The 27,324-nt window shown below is 41.5% G+C and overlaps 1 protein-coding gene across 4 annotated transcripts in view; it reads left to right on the forward strand.

Moving 5' to 3' along the window:
• Window positions 1–3,895: 3,895 nt before the first annotated feature.
• pde8b (phosphodiesterase 8B) overlaps window positions 3,896–27,324 on the forward strand; it is a 35,903-nt gene continuing 12,474 nt past the window's right edge. For 2 of the 4 annotated variants that reach the window (XM_061075445.1, XM_061075436.1), the window contains exons 1-10: window positions 3,896–4,180; window positions 15,425–15,481; window positions 20,954–21,144; window positions 23,570–23,629; window positions 23,730–23,787; window positions 24,082–24,170; window positions 24,287–24,365; window positions 25,064–25,204; window positions 25,488–25,576; window positions 25,668–25,722. In XM_061075445.1, coding sequence (XP_060931428.1) covers window positions 3,896–4,180; window positions 15,425–15,481; window positions 20,954–21,144; window positions 23,570–23,629; window positions 23,730–23,787; window positions 24,082–24,170; window positions 24,287–24,365; window positions 25,064–25,204; window positions 25,488–25,576; window positions 25,668–25,722 — 1,104 coding nt within the window. The remainder of the gene's footprint in view (window positions 4,181–15,424; window positions 15,482–20,953; window positions 21,145–23,569; window positions 23,630–23,729; window positions 23,788–24,081; window positions 24,171–24,286; window positions 24,366–25,063; window positions 25,205–25,487; window positions 25,577–25,667; window positions 25,723–27,324) is intronic. The other 2 variants (XM_061075453.1, XM_061075461.1) reach the window with 2 other exon arrangements.

The raw sequence follows: 27,324 nt of genomic DNA on the forward strand, positions 1-27,324 counted from the left end.
GAAGGATTTACCTTGAAGTGTATTTACATGGTTATTGTATCTGCAGAATGAGGACACTAGGGCCGCACGGACACCAGCTCTGCAGGCTGCTGCACCAGGGTTATGAAGTTCAGGGGCCGATGTCTCACTAACTACACACTGCTCAGTACCTGTGGGACCCCACGTTCCCGGGCTGCTATTATTGTCTCTACCGTGAGATCTACATATGTATTTACATTCTGCACAAAGACTTAGACTAATGTTGATTTCACATTGAAGGAGTTGACTTCGTGGCTTTAAGACATGAGTGGACTGACAGCAGGGGAGAGTGCTTCATTTCCAAACGGGCCACGAAAGGTAAGAACTTTTACTGAAGTTTTCAGAAGAAATCTTGCTTCATGTTTCAAATGGGAAAAATACAAAAGTCTAATTTGTCTATGTTATGAATCCTTAAGTTAATGCACGTAGAGAGAAACTATTATCTATTATAGGTCAAAAAGTCAGAAAGTACACAAACAAATAAATTACAATAAAATAAAACTTATTGTGATTAGATGTGTGTATATATATATGTATTTATGCTATATTGTACCTGCTGCAAATACCTCAGTTGTCTCTTTAGATTGAGATAAATGTCAAAAATGTATGGGTTAAAAAGACTTGTTCGCTGCAACAAAGTGAGTGTAGGCTTTACTTTTTATATGACAAAAACAATTTACAAAGTTATTGACAGCAGTAAACTCCGTATGTGTAGTTTACCAGCCTGCCGGCTAAGTTGGGTGCGGTGGCCTATAAATAAAGCCTATAGAATGATGTAGCGATAACTGAACAGCTGTGGTGGTGAACTCTGACATGTATGAGGGTATTCTAGCTTGAAAATGCTGGTTTAATGGGGTGCTGCTAATCCATCTGAGCACCAGATAGTGTGAGGCCGGCCACCAGGGGGCTGTAGTCTCAACAGGTGACCATAAGCGCTGAGCATGTTAATATAATATCTAATGTACACACTGCTCTCAGACATAAACAACCACACAGACAATACTTTGTGCATAACCCAGGTGTTGGAGAAAAGTTAATATACTCAAGCTCATACTCATAATGTAAAAATACATAAGTATTATTTGTAAAATGTATTTGAAGTATTAGAAGTAGGGTACTCGATTCAGAAAAAGGCCCCTGTCAGTGTTATACTAGTATAAATCACACTGATGGATTCATATTACTAATGTGTGAGTGTGTGCACAGCATTTTTATGATATAGAGATGGAGCTATTTTAACATTGTACATACAGTTGGTGGGATTCATCTGGAGCAATGACTTATGTTTTACAAGTGAAATTTAACTAATAACTTATAACTAATCCATGGAGCTATCAAATCCAAGCAGTGTACTACAAAGGCCTTTTCCTTCTAAAAGTTGGTGGAGTATGAATATAGCAGACAATGTATATGCTTAAGTTCAAAATGTATACGTCAGAATTAAACAGTGTTGGAGTAACTTCTTAAAGTATAATCAAAATTACATTTCCTTTAACCACGTGGCTCCTAATGGGACCTTTTCCTCCTTTATTATGTACATCAGTTATAGAAAAGTGTTGGGGCTTCTTTTCCAGCTGTTAAGCTCCAAGGGGTCTGTCCTATGCGAGTCAAAATATCAGACTTGTATTGTTATGTGGTAAATAAGTCCGAACTATAAAGGGACGTGGACCTTTCTTTTTTAGTGTTACTCATGACATGCTTGGTGAATATCACAGCCACAGCCGGGCCAGCCCAAATGTACATACTGCGTTAAAAGTGCTTCTCTTAATTTGGCTCACGGCATATAACAAAAAGATTGTGTTTAAAGACACAGGCTTTAACTTTCCTGTCTTTATGTTTAAAGTCATATTTTCCGATGGTGATTCATACCTGCAATGTGCAGAGGACATATTGATTAGCTTAAGGGTTTATAAGTATTACTAAGTTTAGTAATGGTTGATAAATCATTATAATGAGTAATAAGCAAGCAAGGGGCCAAAAGTGTTTGGGTTTAAATTGTGTGAAATCAATTTAGTTGGTGTAGATCCTCCATTTATTCACAATTTTCTTACATTTACAACTGCAGATGTGATGGCTTATTAGACATTCAGAAAAAAATATTTATTAACCCATTATACAAAAAGTTTTTTTGTAGGAGCTCATATGCTACTTAAAAGTTTAAGCATAGTTATCCTGCATTTTCATTACTAGTGCAGTGTCCGTTCTAAACCTGCCTGTGCTAATGCTCTGGAGCTACTACAGAATTATTCCTTGTCATTTTTTATATCCAGTCTATAGTGCAGAGTGAAGTTAGAAAAACACTGAAATGTGTTCATCCTACCTGGTCTGATGTTTTTCATTAAATGAAACTGAATTTGTTGTTTGTTGTTCACTTGTGTGGTTTAAATATAAGTTTGAGAGATTTACTTGACTGTTAGTTTTTCAAACATTGCATGTTGACTATTTCAGAGCTTTGTTTAAAGATCGGCACAAGCTTCAAACCCGAGTTCACAACTTTTCAAAATAAAAGCTCTTTAATTAAGCTTGATGTAAAGCATTGCAGCAAAATAACAAATGCTGTGATTTAACTTTGAAGACCAATTGCCAAACAGGAAGTGTTTTTATGAATGGTGGAGATCAGCTCCCTGATGTTTGTGGAATTAGATGTAGTTTTGGTACCATATAGTAAAAGACATCTGGAAAGGAAACAATTCGTTGTTTTGTTAATCAGAATATTTTTTTTGTTTCTCAGATGAGATATTTGCTGCTCTTCTTCATCATGTATCATGGTAGAGTCGAAGTGAGAGACTTTGCATGTCGTACAAGTGGTCATACGAAACAAGCAACGCACAGATGTCAGCGTGGACATTTTGGAACTGTGATATCTATTATTTTTTCAGACATTTTATAGACCAAATGATTAATTAATGAAGAAAATAATCGTTGAATCAATCAGTATCCTCATTTGCAACCCTTGTCATCTTTATTAGGGCAATGATTTCCCCATATACCCTGACAGCACTGTCAAAGGGCAGATGTCAAAGGTCAGTCTGAATTGCTTTATGACCCTTCCCCACCATAACAGACGGTTGCAGTGTGTATGGCAAATTCAAGACGCATACGATCATACCAGTAAATCTACTACACTTAAAGAGAGGGTGAGAAGTGGTTCAGGCTCTAAGTGGATTTTGATCAAGCCTCCATTACTTTGACAGGCATTAGGGTCTAATTCAGAATGGTGTGGCCCCTGGAGTCAGGGAAGGACCAGAGGGTCATGATGGAGAGATAGAAGTGATATGACGTAAGTGTGATGGAGAGAGAGGTGGAGAGAGAGAGAGAGAGAGAGAGAGAGAGAGAGAGAGAGAGAGAGAGAGAGAGAGAGAGAGAGAGAGAGAGAGAGAGAGAGAGAGAGAGAGAGAGATGGACCGTGGCCAATGATCAGCAAGCAGAACAACTGGAGTAGAGACACAGGAGATAGCGATGTCTTTACTCTGCTACGGGCAACGAGAGCAAGTCACATGGGATGAGACAACGCCGGATATGAAGCAAAGGATGAAGATGAGCAGCAGCCAGGTGGTTCAGTCCATTTGTTCATTTCATTCATTAGTCCGGGTCCTTTCATAGATGCGGCTGATCCAGGAGGGTCCAGACTACATCCTGAAACACGGTTCGGTCCTAGCTATGATGCCGACCGCCACGGTCCCACACTAGCGGAGGCTGAGGAGGAGGACGCATGAATTGAAGCATCACGTTTCCCTCCATTGATGTGCTCGGACGGAGGTGTGCGGAGGAGAGAGCGACCCCAGCCCGCAGCCGATGCCCGGAGCCCGCAGCGGCCGCGGTCGACAGGAAGCTGGTACCCGGGCGTCCGCGTCGGTTCCCAGGGCTCCGCGGAGGCATGGGCTGCGCTCCCAGCATCCACGTCTCTCAGAGCGGGGTGATCTACTGCCGGGACTCGGACGAGTCCAACTCTCCGCACCAGACCACCACCATCTCCCAGGGCACCACGCTGCACGGGCTCTTCGTCAAGACCGATGCGGCCGAGAGCATCCCCCCCCCCTCCGTCGCCTCCTACCAGAACCGCCACTCGCGCAGCAGCTCCTGCAGGGAGCACCGGGAGAACAGCGGGGGGGGGCACGTCCACATCGAGGCCGAGACGCAGACCAGCCGCCCGGGCGTCAAGGTAACAGCGGAGGGGGGGTCGGCATCATCCGCGGGCATGGGAGACGCCACACGTCAGGGGGGAGGCCTCCTCGGGTGTTTTTGTTTGTGTGTCTGGTTGTTTGTTTGTGTGTCTGGTTGTTTGTTTGTGTGTCTGGTTGTTTGTTTGTGTGTCTGGTTGTTTGTTTGTGTGTCTGGTTGTGTGTCACCTGTGGAGGCCCCTGTCCGCTGCTCCACATCCAGAGGTGTTCATTCAGTCTGATCCCATTCATGCTTTTAGACCTGCAGCCATTAGTGTGCAGGAGGGATCCCGTTGTAATGGCAGTGGCTGTGTGAGTTCATCCGGCACACGCTTCAATGCATCGCCCAAACGAGCATGTGATAAATGACAGGTTGTCTGTCAGATTCAGGGATTCATTCAAAAAATGACTTCAGTAGGGCATGGATCATGGATCTCATTCCCCTTGTTTAGCATCTATAAGCATACGCTCTATAGCACTCTATGATGTGGCAGTGTACGCATATAGAAGGTCATCTAAAGTGTTTATTAATGCACAGTATTTGTCAACAATCAGAATTTATCTCATTAACATATCTCATTATAACTGTGTTTTACTGTATATTCATTCATGATGAGTTTATAGCACAAGCTCATGTATGAATGACCAAGAGGGGTCATAGTTACTGACAAATACATTAACAAACACAAAATAAACACTATCTATGTCACAAGGCAATTATTAAGTGTTAGATTAATGCTAAGCGAGTGATGTTGTAATAGGAACATAACATCAAGACTTGTTGCATATAGAACAACTCAGACATGCAAAGTGTTGCTGAAGTTTTCTCCACCTTCTTTCCCCTCCAAATGCACCGTAGAAGGACAAGTTGTCCCCCCCAGAAATCCCTTCTTTACATTTCTCTCTCAGGACGCTGCACAGTCCATACTCTGTGTCATATAAAAAGGAAAGTTTGTTGCCAGACCATTGTTTATCATCTTTAAGCGAAGGCCCTGCAGCCCTGGGCGAAGGTTCCCAGAAACAGAATACTCTGTCAAATGAGCAAAAATGTGCATCCAATTGGTTAGTTCTTAAGCAAAGGATCAAAGAAAGTGTGCGTCAAAGTGCCAAGAGACAAAGTCTCATCTGTGGTTTTACAACGTGGGTTCATCCCTACAATTTGATTCATCTCAAGGGACTGTTCAAGGCTCATAGTGCTGCTATTATACCGTTGAAAAATGATAAGAAAGAAGAGTTGCTACTCTTAAGATTGCTTTAAAGTTAAAACTTGACAAACAGAGAGATATTGTTAACTTCAGTCTTGGAGACAGTGTAGGTAACAACCTTTTAATCTCAGTCATTAAGCCATGAAATAAGTAAAAATGAAGTTGGTTAAGTTAAAAGCTCATTATATCCTGATGACTTCAAACAAGGATCATGAACTTTAAAACTGAACTCTACTTGTTTGAAGAAAAAGAAACTCACAGTGCACTTATTTCCTTTTCTGGAGCTTTACACCACATGTTAAGGCTTTTCTTTTCACACAAAGTTTGTGATGACACGTGTACTCTCTTCTCGAAAGGGAAAACTTCAGAAAAAAGTCATTAGTATACGCTGAAGTTAAAATCGTTTGAGAAGAAAAGGTGAAGAATGAACTTTACCACACAAAAGAAGCTCAGCTCGTTGTCATGTATAAGTTCATCTCATCTAACATGGGAAAGGCTCTCAACAAGATACATCAAATAAATAAGTTATAGGAAGATTTTCATTAAGTTAATACATATAATGGGTTTTTAAACGTCAGAGTTAGGCACAGTCCTTAAGCAGTTCTCACTCAGTGCTCTGGGAAGTCTTTAAACTTGTGGAGTTGTGTACACGTCTTATCATATTAATTGTGGGCTTTTTTCCTTGCTGATGGATCCCTCTCATGAGGGAGCATGTGAACAGATACTTCCTTATATTTATGATCGAACCCCAGAGGATATGGCTGTGTTTTGGTAAGAAGTAGTTCAGCAGATGATCGTGTCATCAGACCCTCAGAATACATTAACCCATTCAGGCCTGGATGGTAAAAATGTACAAAGCCAAAAAGACACTTTCGAATAAGAAGCTTTCTTTACACAATTTGATTTGGGTTAACTGCACATTTTGGACCTGTGGTCTTCTGAGTCTTTATAGAGGCTCTACGAATTCATTGCTATTTCATTCTCACTATTTATACATTTTTACACACTTGCCTTGTCTTAATAAGGAGGAAAACTGGCACAGTATGCGCTGGACTGGACTGAATGAAAATATGTAGTCGTCCAAACGGGTCCAGCATTTGAATATACCTTTTATAGATTTGTGTCATGAGTTTAGGGAGACACAAAATGTGTGTTTGCTGTGTGTGTTTTGTAAGTTGGTCAGCTGTTTCTCTGCTCTCCCTCAGTTCCGCTCTGTCTCTGGGGTCTGACTGAGGATCAATGATACCATTTATTATTAAAACAATCTGCCTTTCCCTGCAGGATCTTGATAATCTGCCATGGCGTTGACCACACTCCCATGTGTGTGTGCGTGGGTGTGTGTGTGCATGTTTATGTGCACAAGTCATTTGTTTACCCCTCTGGTCAGTACGGCCGGGGTGTGAAGAGTCACATGTGGAGGAGCTGATGCTGGTGGCCTGTACAGAGATCCCCCCCGGGGCCTCTCACACAGTCACTGACTTATAAGAATATACAGAGAAGAGCAGTTTCTCAGCATCGCGGCGAGCAGCTCTCTTTCAGACGTACACAAGTTCCAGGAACAACAGGTTCTTTGATCAGAGCAGTGAAAGACACCAACACCTCACCAAACCAATCTAAGTAACACAGTCCTTCCAACCTGCTAACTTGACTGTACAGGAACTTTCCTTAATTTGTTTATATTCGCAAACTGAAATACATAATTGAGACTGGGAATAGAATCATTACACAAACAGTACGCAGGTGACAATGTACGAGATTTCAATGACACACTCGTCAAGACACATTGTTTGTGAAAAAATAACAGATGCTCTGATCTTAAATCCCTGAGTTAAATTGTGGTTGACACATTGCAATCATGTGACTGAGTGCACGCAGCGCCCCTATCCTCTGTGTTGTCTCAAAAAACAAGGCCAGAGAAGTATAGGCTATAAACATGCATATAATTCTCTGCAATGTACAGTTACATCATTAGTGAGTTGTGTAAACATACAACGTGAATGGCACCATGAAAAATGGATGGATGGTGCGTTATGGGACATCTTGGTCCTATTTTTCACTTGACATATTTCTGATCAGACACAAATGTACAGTATAATCCACCAAAGCAGTAATGTGACGTCTTCTCTCTGCTCCGTGAGCATCATTTTAATTGTCAGTGTTGAAAAATCCTGATTCCTTTCCAGTCAGAGGTGTGTGAGATTCAACCTCAATCTAACAAGACCCACTTGTAGAACGTGTATAATAGTAGAGCTTCTCTTCCTGGTGGTGTAAGTATCTTTTTTTTAATCAGCTATTTATTTACCGTATACCTTCAAAATCATCAGTAGGAGATATCAAATAAAAGAGAATCCTAGAAAAAGACAAATAAGCAGCTATAGAGGAGCTGGTTGAACGTCTCGCTTTTTTTGTCAAACTTTTATCTGTTGTGTCTGCACAGAAAGTTTAACCGGCCCAAAGAAACCGTGGATGAGCGGGACGTCCACTAACCAGATGGTCAGCAGTTCAATCCCCATTCTGCATGTCCTTGGGCAAGATACTGAACCCCCAAATTACCCCCAGAAGGCTGTGCCGGCTGTGTGTGATTGATGTGTGACAGAAAGTTGCACATAGATGCACTGTATGAATGTGTGTGTGAATGGGTGAATGGCTCAGGATAAGTGTACTCAGTGATTCATCAGGACTATAAAATCTGCTCTATAAATAAAACCCATTTACCATTTCAGAAATTCAATTTGTGGTTTTCTTGCAACATCACGATTATAAAATAATGATTTGATCCACAACACAAACTCAGCAAATACAAATAATAGTAGTCACCACTAAACATTTGAGCTGTAGTTCCATCACCGCTGTTTCTCTCTTTGCCTGACAAAAGAAATCAATGATCAGGTAAATGAGACCACTTTGAGTTGGAGTGCACGCCAACACTAAGTTAGTGGCGAGGGAGAGCAGCAGAGTTTGAAATGGGACAGGAGACATGTTGCGGTGTGGACAGAGATCTTGATCAGAGAGGGATGCACGTTGTTTTAAACGGTGTCTTGAGATTTAGTCGACTGACTGAGGACGTAGTCTGAGCCTGGATGGAAGAGGGGGTGTGTGAGAGCAGGAATGTCATGCAGGCCCCGAAGTGGAACATAGTTTGGATGTCAGGAAAACTGTTTACATGCAGATAAGTTCCCGTAGCTGTGTGTTTCTCTTCTCATTGGAGCACAGAATGCATTTGAATGTTTCATGCTTTTATGTGCTTTACTTTCTAGTTTTCAAATGTGCCACAGAATAAAGGGTATCGTATCAGAGATTGTGGCACCTGAGGATAAGAGATTTTTGCAGTTTAAATTGTTAAGTATATAAAGTCTGGATTGAAATTTTAGTCTTGAGCCTTGCTCATTCTACTCACTTCTATTAGTGGGTGCATCGTTCTTAACAAAACCCTCTCATTTTCCTTGCAAGTGTATCCATTATATTTCTTGGGCAAAATGAAGAGAATCAACCAGATATGTCATGACTTTTCTGCAGCTCTTAAAACAGTGATATTCGCAACTTTGGGCAAATTAGACTTTCCAGTGTATTTGTTTTCTATCCTTATTATAAGGAGGGTTATGTTTTTGTCTGCGTTTGTTTGTATCAGCAGCAAAATCGACTGAAAGGACTGCCACAAAACATGGTGGAAGGATCCAGCATGGGTCAGGGACAAATCCATTACATTCTATTGCTGTTCTGGATCAGGGGACGGATTCATAAAGTTTTTTTTTATTTCTTTAACATTGCAAGATTTTTAAAACATTTTGTAGATTTTTCAGAGAATAATTCAGTTCGAGCTTTATTAATTCCATTTACATTTTTTTTAATTGCATTTAGTCTAGAACAAAGTGGTGGACTGACTGACCAACATGGCCAAACCAAGACTAATGTAACTCCACAATCTTCCAGTGGATATTTGTGTTCTGACTGACTGTGCAGTGCCAACACTGATCGATCAGTGTATAGGGTAAAGGGATAGTTTTTAAATCCTTAATTCTCTACTCACCACTATGCCAATGGAGGGGTGGGTGAAGTGTTAGGAGTAAACTGGGGTAAAGTTTGTTGGAGCCAAATCTTGGATGACACCAGCTGTATGGAGGTATTTTCTTTTTTTTCTGTTGTTTTATTACATCTAAGGTATAAGACACTGGTTACTCCAACTGTATTGGAGTAACCAGTGTCTTAATGTTGGAGGACCGTGGAGCAGAGAAAGGTCAATCAGTTTTGATTGGTTAACAGGCTAAATACAAGACCTGCACATCAACAAATAAAACAGAAAGTAGAGTGTTACCTTTCTAGAGCCAATTCAAAATAGGCATCAGAAGAAAGAGGATTTTTTGCACAGCTTCTGTTCCATTAGCCGGTAATATCATCTGGGATGTGCTATTATTGGGAGCATGATCATCAGATCCGAAGGTTGCACTCAAGTAGCCTGCTCACATGACAAAGTGTGCCCACATCAAAATATCAGTTGATCAGTGAGAGCTTATCGTGTCTAAAGGATAAGAAAAGATGATAAGTGTAGCAGTGTGTGCAGATTGAAGCTGACCTCAAGTCCATGGAGGCACTACAGAAGGCCGCGTGCACTGCAGATAAGCGGAGGCCTTGTTGCAAGGACTGCGATTCACATAAACACCAAGGCCCGCGATGATGAGTAATATAATACCACGAAAGCCAACTGCCTGGTATTTATCTGGCATTGTCCGCAATAAATCAACTGTCAAGTAACGTTTGACTGGTCAGCTCAGACTCAGATGAAGGTGCCGTAATGCACAGGATCAGGGGAAGATTTAGCCCGGCTCCAAAGGGCCTCCACAACGTCACAATGTGTCAGTCTGCAGAGTTTCAAAGAAAGAAGCACAAGGTCAAGTCTAGATGAGAAGTGCACCCCCCCTCTGTCACTTACTCAAAATGATTATACGTTGGCCGGTAAGTGTAAACAGCTCTTTCTGTTCTCCAGCCATGATGTAAACCGACGTCTCATCTTTATTATCGGCAATCATTGTAAAATGTGAGTACACCTTCAAAAGAATACGTTAAACATACCGTAACTTTGTTAGCTTTATTGCTCTCTGAAGACCAAACCGAACAGTTATATGTGCAATGAAATGGAGCACAATGTTTACTCTGTGTCCTAACAATGTCCGTACAGTGTATGTGATGACATGATGTACCTGGGCCCCAGTAAGTAAGTAAGGAAGAGTTTATTTATACAGAACCATTCAGAACTAACATTCCAAAGTGCTTCACAAAAACAGACTAAAACAATGGAATGAGCTGAAAAGAGGAAGGCAGCTACACATCAAGAAAAGCTGTAGCAAATTTGCACTTAGATGAAGATCTACGTCTGAGGTTTTTGGTTTGCGGTGGAAGATGGAGCGCATAGGGAGAGATGTTCTGACTTGGATGAAAGGGACAAAAACAAACGTTATTTATAAGAGTTTGGCCCTCCACTGATTTCACCCTCACTGTCAACAGACACACAGCTCAGTCCGGTCTGAAACACTCCAAAAATCGCATAGAATTCAGAGAAGACTCCCCAGAGGAGAACTCAACAACTTGTCTGAGAATCCTTATGTTTTTAAGTTTTTCGTCAGGATCAAAGTAATCCTATTATTGTCTGATTCATGGGGTTTTCTTGTCACTTTCTTCGACAGAAAGGGTGTTTTTGATATTTTCACTTGGTTTCCTCAAGAATAATTCATGGATTTTGGTGGGGGAAAAATCAGGCATATTTCAGGAACTGTTTTCTGTGAAGCTGCTTTAGGCATGCACTGAACTTCATAAAATCTGACATTCTTTGGAGGAGCTGTATGTGAGAAATGTTGTACTACAGGCTAGGGGCATTCTCTGGAGTTCCTCTAATGTCCGAACGTGCCCATATGAGAACACAGCAGAAGATCTTCCATAGGATTCACCAGAAGCAAGTTGATGCAAAAATGAAAAACTCTTGAGAGTTTTAGGTGATAAGAGCTGACACCGGTGTCGATGTGCTGCATCAAAAACACTCTGCAGCAGAATTATTATTTCATATCCTGCCTCTGTCTGCTGCACCACTTCTCACCTGAACCATCTAAAGATTTCTGTGTTGTTGTGAACGAGTGGAGTATCTCGGGCTGCATGTGTGAAAGACAAACTCCAGAGAAAGGCTGGAACCATTTGTGCGGACATCCTCCTGAGTTCATGTCTGAATACGGCTGCAGTGTATGTAGCTTGATGCAGCTTTATTGAATGTAAGGGGACTGTTGGTCCTTGGTGTAGTGTCTACTCATTCTACATTGTCTGTTTATCCATGAGTTTATTGCTAACAGGGACAGCTAACAGCTAATTCAGCCTAATTTTAATGGTGACGAACTATATATACAAATGTTTCTTAAACATCTGAGCAATGAGGTCATAGCTAACTCAATGGCAACAGTATACATTCATTTTGCACCCCTTATATTATGTAGTTCTGATATGAAGGTGTTGGTGGGGGCAGGGTGTAGTTTGACCAAGGGTCGCCAGTTGAAGATTTTTGTTTATTATCTATATTTCATTGCTTGTTGTTTCCTAGTGTGTTTTAAATGATGTGGATTTTCTGCATATCCTCTAGAATGTGTGTTTTTTTTCCTCCAACAACATCACTCTCTGAACAGCTCTGACCTCTCTGCTGTATTTCCTTCCTTTTCTGAATCCTTCGAATCAAGTGCAGACTCTCCGACCTTTTCATTCTTCTCCTCATCCATCCATCTTCCTGCGACCACTCACCTTACCTCTCCAAGACCCCTGTCTGTTTACTCTATCCTGTATCCTCCTTCACTTCCTTCCCCTTCCTGTCTTTCCGTAAGGATTTTGTAACCAAACACCAACACTTCCTTCATCATCTTCTGACTCCACTGACGGATCTCTCTCCATGTACACATTACTACCGCTTTACCTTCCTGCTCTGTTTTACGTCTAGCTGTGTTCTGAAATAAAACAAGATAGCTCCTTTTTACTCTCACGAAGCCAACCCTCAAGGACACAGAAATATTTGGACTGTGCTTTTTAACTGTTCTCACTGACACTCAAAGAGGATTCAGGGCCTCAGGTCTGACCCACCAGACGCTCCTCATCTTTCGGAGTGACTTGATGTGCATCTTACTTGATTACCTTATTTCTCTGACCTCACAGTTAACACGACATGAAAGTGATTTCTGCTCAGCTTTGCAATAATCTCTTTGTTCCCGGAGTCAAATCCGCTGTGATGTGAGGTCCCCCATGACATCACATATATACTCTCGTCAACAAACTAATGTGGCCTAGATGGATATGTTTGACATCTACACTTTTTCTTTTTACATTTCTGCAGCTTTACCTTTTAGAGATCCTCAGGCAGACCAACAGACTGACAGACAGACAGACAGACAGATTGTCACCTAGAGCAGCACAAACTGTTAACATTTACAATAATCCTCCCAAAATATATAGATATATATAGATATAATTGGTTGAGAGGTCCTACCTTAAATCAAACCATAAAATCTACCTGAGTTATCACTTTGACGGACAGACAAACGCCACCACTTACAATACACCTGCCTGCTACTACATAGCGGGTGAAGTAAAAGCTGTTTCTGTTGGTTTAGGTACAAAAATTACTTTGTTGAGGTTAAAGTAGTTCTGTGTTTTATTATTACTTTTTATTCACACTCTAACTGACCCAACCACCCTGATATAACAACCTCTCGCTACATCCTTCATTTAGCCCTTAGAGGGCTTTGTCAGCCGAACATAAACACAGTATTTGCTGCTTTTCTTTTTGGAGAACAGTCTCCAAATGAACATCCGATAAGTCCCTTACCCCCTTTTTTAAAACCTGTATAACAATAAAAGACATGACCATTGTTTACATTTGGGAATTGTTCATGTGAAGCAGCTCCGTGAAGTGTTTTGTTTGCATTAACAGCATATAAACACCACAGACGGCCTTCCCACACCTACTCAATGATAACGGTTACTGTCGCGCTTCAGCGCCGCTGGCTGTGTCCACATGATTCATTTTGTTTATGTCAGTAAGAAATTCAGGAAGGCATGTGTTTGATTTGGATTGCTGACCAAAAAAAGAATCTCTGCACAGGAAATAAGACGCAAAGTATTACTGGGCATTATGCCATTTAAAGGTCATGTACATTCATGTTCTTAATCAGCTTATTACTATGGAAACAGACCATTTTCTGTCACTGTCAATTGTCATAGTCTCCCAGGCAGTCCTGATGATGCAGGTTCAGTTTTTGAGGATTCGACTGAATAAAACCTAAGGATGTGTTTTATAACCAACAATGTTCACTTTGCACCTGCCTGTTTGGAATGAGCTGTTCGCTTGTCCCTTGTGTTAATTCTAATAAAGTCAAATTGAATACATCTAAAATATATATATATACATTCAAAGGTGAATTTGTCACTACAAATTTATATTTTTTAGTGACAACTTTCACTGTAAGCCATGTGAATGTAAAAGTTATTGCACATTTTCCAGTTGTGAGTTGTTGGACATGAATTCAGTCTAATACGGTGAAATAGAAATAATGTGATTATCAAAATGATGGGGCAGGTCTCATTTTATTGCCAGCTGCCAATCACTGCTTTTCTTTATCTAAGGTTATAGAGGAAAATTCAACTCGAGCCGCAGACCTAACCTTTGACTTTTAACCCACCTTGTGACTGTGTTTTGAAAAGGTGCTATACTAACAAAGTTTACTGAGTGTCCTGGGCATTTTATAATGCACATGCCAAGTGTGAGGCTGATAGGATGAACAGTTCAGGTGTTATGTTTTTCACATATGGACAGATGTTTGTGGAATTTGTCAGTAGAAAATGCTGTACGAGTTTGTTCATACTCGAAGCGACATGCTTGAAACCCCAAATTAGCCTCTTGAGGTTTGTTGTGTAGCTCCCAAAGGTACTTGATGACGTGAATGGTTCGCCGGTGGTTGGTGGTGACCGTCCACCTTTAAGCCTAATTACCACTGACAAATACGTCTGTAATGATGAGTGCTCGAGTCACCAGCTCCTGTGTACCTCACAGCTGTAGTCAAACAGCTGTGAGGTCCCCCCACACCCCCCCTCACGGATATTTCTCTTCAGGCTCTCTTCGCTGCAGAGACACCTTAATCTGCAGGATTCCCCTCCCTATGTGTTATGAGTGTGTGTTCTATGAATATTTTACCTGGAACAACATGTAACAAAACCCTTTCGATGAGTAAAGTGATTCACCACTCAACACAGAATGTTTTTTAAAAAAACAAACAAATGACATAACTGATGGCTAATACCCCGGCACGATACAAAGCTGATGATACAATATGTTCTGGTAACACAGCTGATTCATGTGTGATTCAACAGTGTGGTATAAGCATGTGTATGCATGCATATGCTCAAAGGTGGCACATGTTGCAAAGTTGCTGATTCACACCAGAATGACATATGTGGTTAAGACGCCTGGTGAAGCTGCAAACACACACACACACACACACACACACACAGACACACACACACACATATATATAGATCCACACAGCACAGTGTTGGATTCTCCTACAGTAGGATTACGCTAGTAAACCTGTGACTTCAATCTGTGCTGGCTGCTAATACCTTCTAAAGAGGGTTTGCAGTGGGAAGCTCCATTCTGGGCGCTAATACCACATGTAACTACCCATGTCTGCAGTGATGCAATCACAAATTCGGCAGTAAAGAAACCATATGCACGGATTTTTATTGTTTTTCAAGGATATTACTGTCGTTTTACTCATGAGAGGAAGAAGTGTCCTGTTGCTCTGTGAAGCCTTAAAACTTAAAGAAGGAGGTGAGGAAGAAGGTTAAATGTGGTGAAGTGCGACTGGGACAGGAGAAGCAATATGTCAATATGCTCCTGGACATCGATGGCAAAATGGTAGGAAATGCTCACGGGTTGTTCTTTTGTTTTTGTTTTGTGAGTGTGTGTGTTTTATGTGTTGGGATTGTGACAGTTACTCACACATCCTCATCTGTCGCCTGCAGGTTTCAGCTACAGAGGAATGTGTGGGACCTATGAGACTGACCCAAGAGCCAATTCAGGTAAGAATGAACACAGACTCTGGAATCATTTTATTCATCGCATGTGTTTTATGGGATGTCTGATGTGAACAGATAAGGTTTTGAATAGCAGACGATTCAGAAAATTTCATTTTACTTGTAGAAAACAGAAGAACATGTGATAACGAAATATTTCAAATGCTGGTTAGAAAATAGCATGTGGAAAGGTTTTACATGTTTAACCAAATCTTGGGGCTAACCTGTGTTATTATTCTCAGTTGAAATGATTTCCGTTATTGTCAACCTTGCTCAGATTTCTTACCTCGACCAAGTCGGTAATGTTTTGACTCTGGTCCCTTTGTTTGTTTGTAACAAGATTACACAAAAGTAACTGAACAGATTTCCACAGAACTTCGTAGAAAGAGGCGTTATGAGCCAAGGAAGAACCAATTACATTTGATATAGATTTGGATCATGAGAGAGGGTGTTTTTCAACATTTTCACTGTTTTCCCAGAGAATAACTCATGGATGTTCATGAAAGACCGTATTTACTTGACTGATATCTATGAGTGTGTGAATCGATGGTGCAGTTAATTGAATTTTAAAGGACTGTTGGGCTTTAGTGTAGATTTGTGCTCTACTGAGTTCCATTCTTGTTAGTTTTGTGTTCTTTTCTGCATTATCTACAATGAAAAACATTAATAAAAGTAGCAACAAGTGGATGAAAAACATTTCCAATGAACATATAACATGTTAAAAGAAGCAATGAGTACAACCTGGTGAAGCTACTCAGACCACAAGCTCCAATTATCCATAACTTGTCTATCTCATGCCATTGAGAATAGGAAGTAATCACCAAGATCTTTATACTAGTGCTATGTTTAGGTCGCACTGGGATCTTTGCAGTTTTTTTTCTTCTTGGAAACCAGTGACCCTATCTTGTTAGTGGTAAATACAGCAGGCTGAACGTTGGAACTTGTTTTCATAACCTTTAAACGCTCTGATGCTCATAAGGAAACAGGTTTTGTTCGCTATAATCTTTCCTCCTGTTCACGCGGGCCATTTAGAGATCTCAGTGTAAGTGACAAAATGAATTAAAATGTTTATCTTATTAAGTTATTGAGTTAGTCCTGTTTTTCATGCATAACCCCTTTCTTTTAAACAATGAGTCTATGCTTTAAGCAATATCTCCTATAGTATGTTTTAGTTGATTTGAAAATGTATAAAGATGAATTATATGTATGTGGGTATGTATGGTTGGATGGAGAGTTGGATGGATGGTGTACGACCTGTATGCATGAGCTTTCATTAGTTGTGTAGCGCAGTCATGGTTGTGGGAGGATGCTGAATGTGTGTGAAGGTTGAGGGTTGGCCTCAGGCTCATGTGGCCCGTCTAGAACTCGGGGGGAATATTGCAAGGTGAGGCGGAGTTGACTCAGGGATTGTCTGTGCTCATCCTTCTCTGGTCAGGGATTAGGATGTTCTATTTCAGATTTGCCCTTATGTAACAGAGAAAGCAAGAGCATCTGTCAGGTTACCAGCTGGTTGAGGTGCAGGTACCGCAAAGCATTCCTCGGTTCTCCTCGGTTCTGGCTGCTCCTACATCAGGAATCAGCTACTTTATTAGGTGTTTGTTTATCGCTTTGATTTAATTTGCTGCGGGTTGAGCTGCGCTGGTTTGACCGATTTCCAGCAGTGTCTGAGTTCAGCTCGGTTCCCACTCCAGTGCAGTGATGTGAGAGGCCAGGCATGCCACTCATGTCCATACTGAGCTACAGTATCCTGCTCTATTACCTCCTCCCCCTCTTTATTCACTGCAAATAACATCGTACCAGGGATCTCTGGCAGCAGGCAGGTAAAGGGACCAAGGGCTTTATTAAGAAGCCGTCTCAAGACCTCGTCTCATGCCCCATAAAACCCTTAAACTGCTCCCCCAGAGCAGCACACTTCTTCTAGATCCACGACCCAACCTGACCCTCTCCTCCTTCGCTCCTTCCACAGGAACGGGGAGATGAAAAGAGCCAGATAAAATGCTCTGCGGGAGAGAGTTATATATTGTGAGTTTTCCTTGACATTTACTGTTAACTGCCTCACAGCCCTGGAGAGCTTCAACCTCTTCCAGATACCTCCCTCCTGCAGCTTATCTAGTGATTCATGTCTATGAGCAGCACACATGTTGTATATTTCCCATGCACGTTCCTGCAGTGTCCATAAATCTTGTTGAAAACTACAACTTTTGTCTTTCTGCTTTATTGTTTTTGTATACGCGTTGTTGTTTCCCTGCAAGATGCCAGGACATTAACTAATTAATGATAAAGAATAAGAAATTGTTGAAACCTTTTGTTTATCAATCAAATAGATCAACAAAAAAATCTTGTCAAACAATCTTAATTGTTTGGACCAAGCAAACTATTTAAATGTGCTTTGGGTTTTTTTCCCCTTGCGTTTTTGAAGACACGTATATTTTAAACTTTATTCTTAAACTTTAAACATTATGTACAAATGTCTCAAATTCATTGAGGCTTGAGTGAACCAAATATGTACTTTCCTGATGCGACAATATAATCTGAAGTTAAGGTCCACGTAGCACAACAAATAAATATTTTCATTAAATTTATCTGACAATCTCTTTCATTTCATTAGTGCAGGAGTTCTCCAAATGGTGTGTGGGGACCCCCAAGGGTCCTTGAGAGGCTGCAGGAGGTTCCTGGCAAAAAGAGGAATGATTTATTTTCATCCATATCTAACACACTGACAGAATGTTGGACAAATTGGTCCTGAGTGAATCATTTTGCACATTCAACTACTGTTTTTCATCCAACAAAGCTTAAGAAACCCAGCAAACACCCTTCAGGGAAGCATGAGTGAGTAAGGGTGTGGGAGTGTCTTTATTTCTGTTAAAAGAAAGACTCAGAAATGCTGCTGAGTCAGCTTATTAATAAACTTAGGGGAAAAAGCTAAGCTGATATTGAGTTAACATTTCATAATTAACATAAAAAACTAATTTTGTTATGGGAGCATCGCATTAAAATCTCTGTAGGGGAAAAGACCCTGCTCTCTGTCACACTGTCACCTGTGCTGACTTAATCACGTTTGGCTGCTTTGACTTTCATGAAGTAAAATATAGAAAAAACCGAAAGGCCTCCTCGACCTTCATGCACTATCTTTACTATCTGTGACTGGCTCAGACTGTGTTACACTCCCACACAGACAAAGCGCTCAGAGCTAGTTAGCTCAATTACACCTCTCTGCGCTGGGGATTCTCCCAGCGTCAGATGGCATCTGGCCTGGGTGTGCAAACATGGCGGATTAACCTCTGAACTTTGAAAATGTGAGTCAGCTCGCAGCAGAAGTCAGGCGTAATCCGCTGTGCCAACAACCGAACGCCAAGCAACTGCAGGCTGTTTTTAAATCATGAGGCCAAGAAGTGTTGTTTGTGTAGTTAAATATATAAAAATGTGTTTTTATTATAAGGATGCTCTAATCGGGGAATTGTGCAAACATACGTTAATCTGTGTACAATTATCCTACCTTTAATTAAACAAAGATGTGTGTGTGTGTGTGTGATTCCACAACAGACATGATGGAGTGCAGCCATGTGTCTGTGTTGGACCGGGTGCACATATGATGGGTTATTAAGACCAACGGCGCCTCCTACCAGGCTTGTTGCTGGTGACATATTTGGGTGGCGGGTCGGAGACGTGTGCGGTCGGCGTCGTCCCAGGGTCGACTGGGTCCTCTGTGTGTGGAATTTCACATGCTAGCACCATGGTTACACAAAGCAGCGCCGTGGTTACACAAGCCAGCACGGGATCAAAGACTGTGGACCTTTCACAGGCACTCACCAATGCTAGCTCATTTTCTCCCTCTATCCTCCTCCTCCTCCTCCTCTTCTTCTTCTTCTTCTTCTTCTTCTTCTTCTTCTTCTTCTTTTTCTTCTAATTCTTCTTCTTCTTCTTCTTCTTCTCCTCCTGCCATTATCACCTGTTCTTTCTGTCAGCCTCATCTCCAGGTGTGAAGGACTTCATGGCTCAATATCAATCTGCTCTTCCTGATTTTTGGCTATTTTTTCCTGCCACTCCTCCATTATCTTTTCTCTCTCTCTCTCTCTCTCTCTCTCTCTCTCTCTCTCTCTCTCTCTCTCTCTCTCTCTCTCTCTCTCTCTCTCTCTCTCTCTCTCTGCTGCACCTCCATGCTCTCCGTCTGTCACTCTATCCTTTGTTGTCCTTTGAGGGAGTCAGGAGGTGATGCTGCTGCGAGGCAGAGCTAAGTACTGTTGGTTCTGGCTGCAGCCCAGCTGCCTGTGTGTGTGTATGTGTGTGGGGGTGTCTACTGTATGTGTCTCTTGCAGTCTTGTATTTCCTCACCACTGTACCAAAGGTGGCTGGTGTGCTCATGGTCAAAACACAGTGTGGGATCAAAAACACGAGCTCTGCATGCTTCATGTCTGCTGGTGTGAAATACAGTTTTCATTTTGAAACACTCAGTTCAGAGGAGGGTACTGACATGAAGGTAACATGATGCTGTCTGTTCAGCTGTACCATCCATCCTGCTTAAATACCCCTATTCAGGATCAGTGAGGTGGCTTGAGTCTATCCCAGCATGCACTGAGCAAAAGACAGAGCGGCGACCTGTGCATGTGCACAGGGAGAACAAGCAAAGAGATGAACACACTCACAGGAATGAACAATACAACGTAATCATCAAATCTCCTCAGAGGTGTTATGCCACTCAGGGAACGACTCATCACACACTGACATCGATAATGACAAAACAAAATGTGCCACCACTGCTGACTCTGACCTGTTTAAAGATTATTTTATCATCTTTAAAAAAGGGTATTTTATTGTTTTACGTTAAGTATTGTTTCAAGATGAAAATCATTGCAGGAAGTCTGACCAAACTAATCATCACCAACCAAACACTAAATTAAAAGGCTTTTATTCCATAATGCACATGCCCTTTACAATAAACATATACAGCACCCAAATTTCCCTGAATTTTAAATGTTAGGTGACAAATTACTTAAGAATTTTTTTTTAAAAAACTGTTTTTAAACTTGTCATGAATAGATCATTTTATAGAGTTTAATATAAACAATCCATGGAGCTGTTCACTATATTCAACATATTGTTCCTCCACATAGTTCATGCAGTGGTGGTGCAGCTGATGCCAACAGACATTATACGAGTCTCATATTTTAAAATGACCTCAGACTCCATAGGGTTCTTCGCCCTACATGCAACACAGTCTGGCGGACCAGCCATATTATAAATCTCTGAAAACTTTATGATCAAAGTTATTGAAATGGTTTAACAATCATGTATTCAGCCTCATCAATGCCAGTGGCCTTGGTACCACACAGTGCTGTTTTTCTTACAGCTGAGGTCTGCAGGTCTGGAGAATGTCTTGTCTAAAGTGTAAATGTTGTGTAGACATACTAACATACAGTAGATATTCTATGAGTATCACCAGCAGCATCGTTCACTGACCCTTCCCTTATGCCTCCTCAGGTCCTGCTGGTGTTCACCAAGGAGGACAGCCAAAGCGATGCCTTCTGGTGGGCCTGCGACCGCGCCGGGTTCAGATGCAACATCGCAAGGACGCCAGAGTCTGCCGTCGAGTGTTTCCTGGACAAGCACCATGAGATTATAGTCATCGATGGACGCCACTCACGCTACTTTGAGCCTGAAGCTGTCTGCCGGTGAGCCTGAACTTTGTGACCTGACGCAAATGGTTGCCTTCACTTCAGGGGACTGACATTGGAAGAACTTCCTCTCCAACATATTTACTAGGGCAAAAAAGATTTGATCATTAGGGACAGGTCACTTGATAATATGGGACACTTGTATCAGGTTAGAAAAAAAAGTGGTGTATCACATTTTTTTAAAGAAGCAAAAATTCAATCAACAGTAAGCAACAATAACAGATTATTCATTAATGAATTGGTCCTTCTATTGGGACTACTCAGGGAACGAATAGTCCTAGCAGGAGAGAGGCCATCATCATTGATCAATCAACACCCCTCTGTGCTTTTGGGATCATCTCTGTCCCAGAAAAATAACTGATTATGATTATGGGCTAGTTATCAGTTTAAACAGACCGGGACAGACTGTATTTACCATGAACTCCTGTCTGACAACTGCAGATCTTATGCTACATCTCTTCAGCTTATTTTTTTTACTTCATCATGTTTGATAAAGTGGGACGACTTAATAGTGTTTGAAAAGAAAAAACTAAAACACATTTTAAACAGCTCAGCCTCAGTGCATATTTTGTTGCTTGAATACATCAAGCTTTGTTAACAGTTAGGAACACTGTCTAATTTCTGACGAGATTTATCTCTTTAACATTAATCTTATCAGAATCCTATGTCATTAGGTGCATTCGACTTGCTGTGTTAATGTGATACATGCTGGTCCTCACACAATGCATGCTGGGTAGGATTTTCAGACTGATGTTCTCTGCCAGCTGAAGCCCCTTGGGGCCGCCTCTGTGACGTCACAACACTGCTCTGATTGGCTGAAGACTTCAGTGACGTGCATAACATGTCTTGTGTTTTTATTCTAAGAATTCAGATGTGTTTTCTGCCCCTATATCATTAAATGTAAGGTATTAAAAGCCAAACCCTATTTTTGTTACAACAAAAGCTTATACAATTGACTACAGAAAAAAATAATCAGCACCTTAAGTATGTGTTGTTTTTTATAAACCTGAAATCAGTCATTTTCAAGGACATTCATGTGTCAAAGAGGTTGGAGGGTTTGTTTTCGCCATCTAGTGTTCACTTGCAGGACCACAGGTATATGTAGCGTATGGAGCTGCAGCAAAACAGACTGATGTCTCGAGGTCTAGTCTTTGCTAAATTCTGTGTTTTGCTCTAAAATGAAGCAGCAGCGGATAAAACTGCATGTCACATGTTATGCGCCGCTGTTGAAACACATTTGCATTTGAGTTGCAGACTGTGAGGTTTTATGAGGTGAAAGCTGGGTCGTGATAAAGTTCAGTTGTAGAAGCTTTAAAAACATTTATTTTCTTCCTCATCCCTATATTTTTTTTGCACAGCAAAAGACCCTCCTCTTTTCCTGAATTTTGAGATTTATTTAGAAAGTATTTAGTACCATATGTTTAACATGTCCGAATTCTTGGCATTTCTATGGCCCAAAGTGTTTCCGTCCTATTGTTGTATTAATACCTATGTGAATATTCAAGTGTCATTACAAGGATATATGTAATGATAATAATAAAATTGAATGCAAACATCAGGGAAAAAGTTAAAAAGCTAACAATCAAAAGCAAATTGAAGATCACACAGCAATAGCGCACAAATACAAAAATAAAAATGTTGCAGATGAAAATAGTGTTAAAAGATCGAATAAAACATATCAGAGCTGGGAGACAGCACACCTTCAAAGATATGTCTTTAAAAAAAGAGGAGGAGTCTGCCGGGTGTCTCTCCTCATGGAGATTAAATGGAAATGCAACGTGAAGACTTTCTTTCTGTCTAAACTCCCTCACCTTGGTATTAAGATGGTGAAATAATCATATTGCTCGTTATTTTTAGGGAAGACTTTTGCTGTGGTCATGATTTCTGCAGATGTCTGGGCTGTAGTTATTGTTAGAGACTGCACTGGTTACACTAAAAGCCACCACCGTGTATTTTGTAGAGTGATTTATTGTAAGTGCTTAATTATTCCCCCAAATGAAGGAGTAGACCCATTTGTCTCCGCTGTCTCCTGATTACCATGTTGCCTGCTCCTCCCTGTTTGTCCGTTGCTCGTTCACTCCTTTCCTTTCTCTCCAACACTTATTCCCCTCCCCCCCCCCATGAGGATCTCTGTCATCATCCATTCCCTCTCTTCTTCCTTTTCATCCTCCATCAATGACACTCTGTTCCAGTGGTGGGGCTTTGTGGTGGAACCTCTGAGGCACATGCTGTGTGCTGGTGTTTCTGTGTTCTGCACAGAAATGTTCCGCCCATCTTTTGTGGCAATGACATCACCCCGAAGCTCGGCCACAGTGTTTACCCTGCACCTGAGCGCGAGCCACTTCTCATGAGCTCAAAGTGTGGATGAAACAAACTCCTGTCGTCACTCCAGACTTTTAATCCTCGCCTGATTTCTCTCCAGGTTGATTCGTGCCACAAAGCCCTCAGAAAACACAGTTATTCTCGCCGTCGTGCCACAAAAGTGAGTTTGATTTCTTCAGGCTTTTACTGCTGGTGTGGACCACATACAAGCATGTTTCTGTGGTTGCAGATGTTAATAATACTTTCCTGTCACCGTTTAGACCGCCTGACCAGGAGGAGCCATCTGTTCTTCCTCTCCTCTGCGCTGGATTTAGCAGAGTACGTCCGACAACTTGCCTTGGCTTGTGACTGTGTGTGTATGGGAGACAAACGTAGGCCTCAATGTGTTGCTATTGTTTCTAATAGATTTTTCAACGGCCGCTTAAGTGACCTCAGGCTACTCAAATAGCAGCATGTTGCCAGTACTGAAAGAAGCACTTATTGTCAGCTGTCTTTGATGGTGTGAAAATTACATAGGAAGCTGCAAAACAAGTCGCCATCCTGACTCATTCAATTTTCCACTTGTCTCTCTCCCTCTCTTCCAAACGCCGTTTAACCTGGTTTGGCCTCCAGAGGTTTGTGGAGAACAGCAGTGTGTCAGCCTGCTACAATGAGCTCATACAGATGGAGCATGGAGAGGTGCGCTGCCAGTTCAAACTCAGGTACAGCGGAGAAAAAACACCGCACACATACATGTATATGAAAAGGTCGTGTTTGCAGTTAAGTTCCTGATCCTGTGTCCTGAGTCCTGAGTTGCTGCGTTTTTATTCGTCCACAGGGCTTGTAACTCGGTCTTCACTGCTTTGGAGCATTGTCAAGAGGCTGTGGAGATCACCAATGAGGACCACATCATACAGGTAGAGACAACATCTGCACACACAGGGAGGAAAACATTAAATCTGTCCCTAAGCATGAGGGTTCTATGTTTTTTTCATATTCTTAACAGATTAACGCCCATTGGTTCCTCCTAAAGACGTAAATATCAAAGAAGTATAAATTATTTCCTGAAGCAGCTCAGTTGTTTTTAACTCAAGCTGGAGTGAGAATTGTATTTGTTGGTGACTATTTTTAGCTGTGGATGCGATGCACGTCTTTACAACAACAGGACATTGTGGAATTGAAAGAAACATTGCTAAAGAGTTTCCTAAAGATAACACATGACAACAAGTAAAGACACATAGACTAGAATGTCAGGTGAGCCCAGACCTCCACCAAGGCCCAACAGTTTCCATTTAAATTCACTAGATCCAGATTTGTATGTGGAGCTGTAACTGATAACTCTTAATTATCATCAAGATCCGTGATTATTTTGTGCAAAATCAACAAAAATGTGGAAAAAAAACCTATATTGTTATGTTGAAAAAATTAAAAAGAAATCCCTGACCCATACCGTCCCCTTCCATGAAGTTTAATGGAAATCCGTCAAGTGTTTTTTTGTGTAATCCTGCTAACTAACAAACAACAAGTAAAGATACACTGATGCAAATAATAAATATAAAAATAATAATAAATATTGATTTTTGTGACCTATAACACCTCCCTTGTTTCGTCCCAGTATGTGAACCCAGCTTTTGAGCGGATGATGGGCTACCACAAGGGGGAGCTGATCGGGAAAGAACTGACCGAACTCCCCAAGAGTGACAAGAACAGAGCCGACTTGCTGGAAACCATCAACACCTGCATCAAAAAAGGAAAGGTCGGTCACACATTCATACATCCATCCATCATCCCATGTATCCACCCATCCATCCATCCATTCATCCGTCTGTCCGTCAACCCATGTATCCACCCACCCATCCATCCATCCATCACTCCTTCCATCCATTTATCCATCCATTTGTCTGTACGTCCATCCATCCATCCATCCATCCATCCATCCATCCATTCACCCACCCACCCACCCACCCACCCAATCCATCCATCCATCTGTGAAATATGAGCTCTGTTACATGGCCTGACTCTTTCTGTTGTCTCTGAAGGAATGGCAAGGTATTTACTATGCCAAAAAGAAATCAGGCGACAGTATACAACAGCATGTGAAGATAACACCCGTCATTGGCCAAGGAGGGTAAGATGACATCAATCAACCCAAAGTGATCACACACTGTTGATTTCCTTCTGTCATAATCATTGACATATTCCTTTCTCGCTCTCCACAGCAAAATCCGACATTTCGTAGCCATAAAAAGACCTCACGTAGACAACAACAATCAGGTGAGTCAAATGATACACATATTTTCTTTTCAGTTATATTTTTTTTGTTTTCCTTCTGTTGCTGGGCCTCATGATTTCATACATCACTAACTGTTTAGCTACACTCTCCCTGAGAATAATAGGAGACCTTACCAGAAGTCAAACAAGAGCTGTAAAACAGAGTAGTAAACATCTCCATAGTTGATCAAATTATCCTGGTACCAGAGGCAAAAATTCAAACTTGGAACACTTTGTCCTTGCCTCCGCTGTTCCAGCCCATAATAAACAGCACCTGCAGGTTAGCAGCACTTTGAAACCTGAAATCACTGACTCTGAAATTTGTCCAAACTGCAGATTTGCAGGCTCAGATGATAAATCTTCAGCTTACAGGCCTTACTAGCAGCTGTTTGGTGAAGGAAAATGCATCTACGCAACTTAATTAACAAATGAGCACTTCTGAGGCTCAACGTGAGTTGGTTTCGCTGTCGTGTACCTGAAGTAAATGTCAGTCCGTCATCGGTTTTAATGCTACGATACAACTTGGCCCAATCACGCCGGGCGGAGAAATGAATGACTGAGGCCAAACTGGACTTGAGCATTGATTGAAAACTCTGCTGGCTCCAAGTTTAACATTAATACTTCAAATGAGCTGTTGTCTCAAGTGTCAGACTTAAATACTTCATGGGGGCATGTAGCCTCGCAGGCTGCCAGCTCTGCTGAGGAGTGTCCACACTTACTCCGAAGCAGGTGAGTCGCTGCTCTCAGTTGGCTTCCAGGCCAATAACGTCATGCTATGCTAAGCTACGGCTAAGCACCAGGATCCCCCGGCTAAGGCCTGGGAGGGCTAGCAGCCAGGCGCCAGGGCTATTTATACCTCAGGCAAAGCTGCACGGTGACTATAGCTTTAGCTTATTGCTCTCTTTCATCATGTGCACATAAGGTGAGTCAGCCGTTGGCATCTGCCTGCCAAAGCCAAATAGCATTCATTCCCGCTTGTTGGGATTGGAAAACCTCAGACATGGCAGCCACTGATCCCATTCTCCAAATCAGGGAAGTCGTTCCCCACAACCTGAATTGTGCACTGTCAAACTAGGTGGTATTATCAAGTTGTCTTTTTTTGTTCTGCACCACATTATGGACGGGAAGTGAAGCAAAGAAGGAAGAAAAGTTAAATATTCAATATAATTTCAAAATAAATCATGTTGAGAAGCATGTACCACAACAGGCACCTTTAGCCAGGGCCACTGAGGTCCTCTCAGGATCCTACTGATCTGAGGCTGTGGACATTCTCCTCTGAGCACTAACAATCTCACATTTTTCCTCATCTTTTCCCATCCAGACGTTTGGCTGTACACCACGGTTTCCATTTCATTGTGTTGTTTAGTTACTAGTATTTGTCTAAGCAATCCAGACTTACAGCAGCTTTAGGGTCAATTTTGTTTGTCTTTCCCTCTCGATTAAAGCTCTTCAAAATCTCAACTATTACCCAGCTTCAGTGAAGTTCATTCAAAATATGTATTTGACTTTTTTTTTCGAAATGTCTGTTTGTGCTTCGCAGCCCAAGAAGCCCATTAAAATGCAGCCAGCTAAATCTGGCAACCTTGTATGTCATTAGAAGTGTTT

This window comes from Limanda limanda, chromosome 1 (genome assembly GCF_963576545.1).
Source record: "Limanda limanda chromosome 1, fLimLim1.1, whole genome shotgun sequence".
Classification (NCBI taxonomy): domain Eukaryota; kingdom Metazoa; phylum Chordata; class Actinopteri; order Pleuronectiformes; family Pleuronectidae; genus Limanda; species Limanda limanda.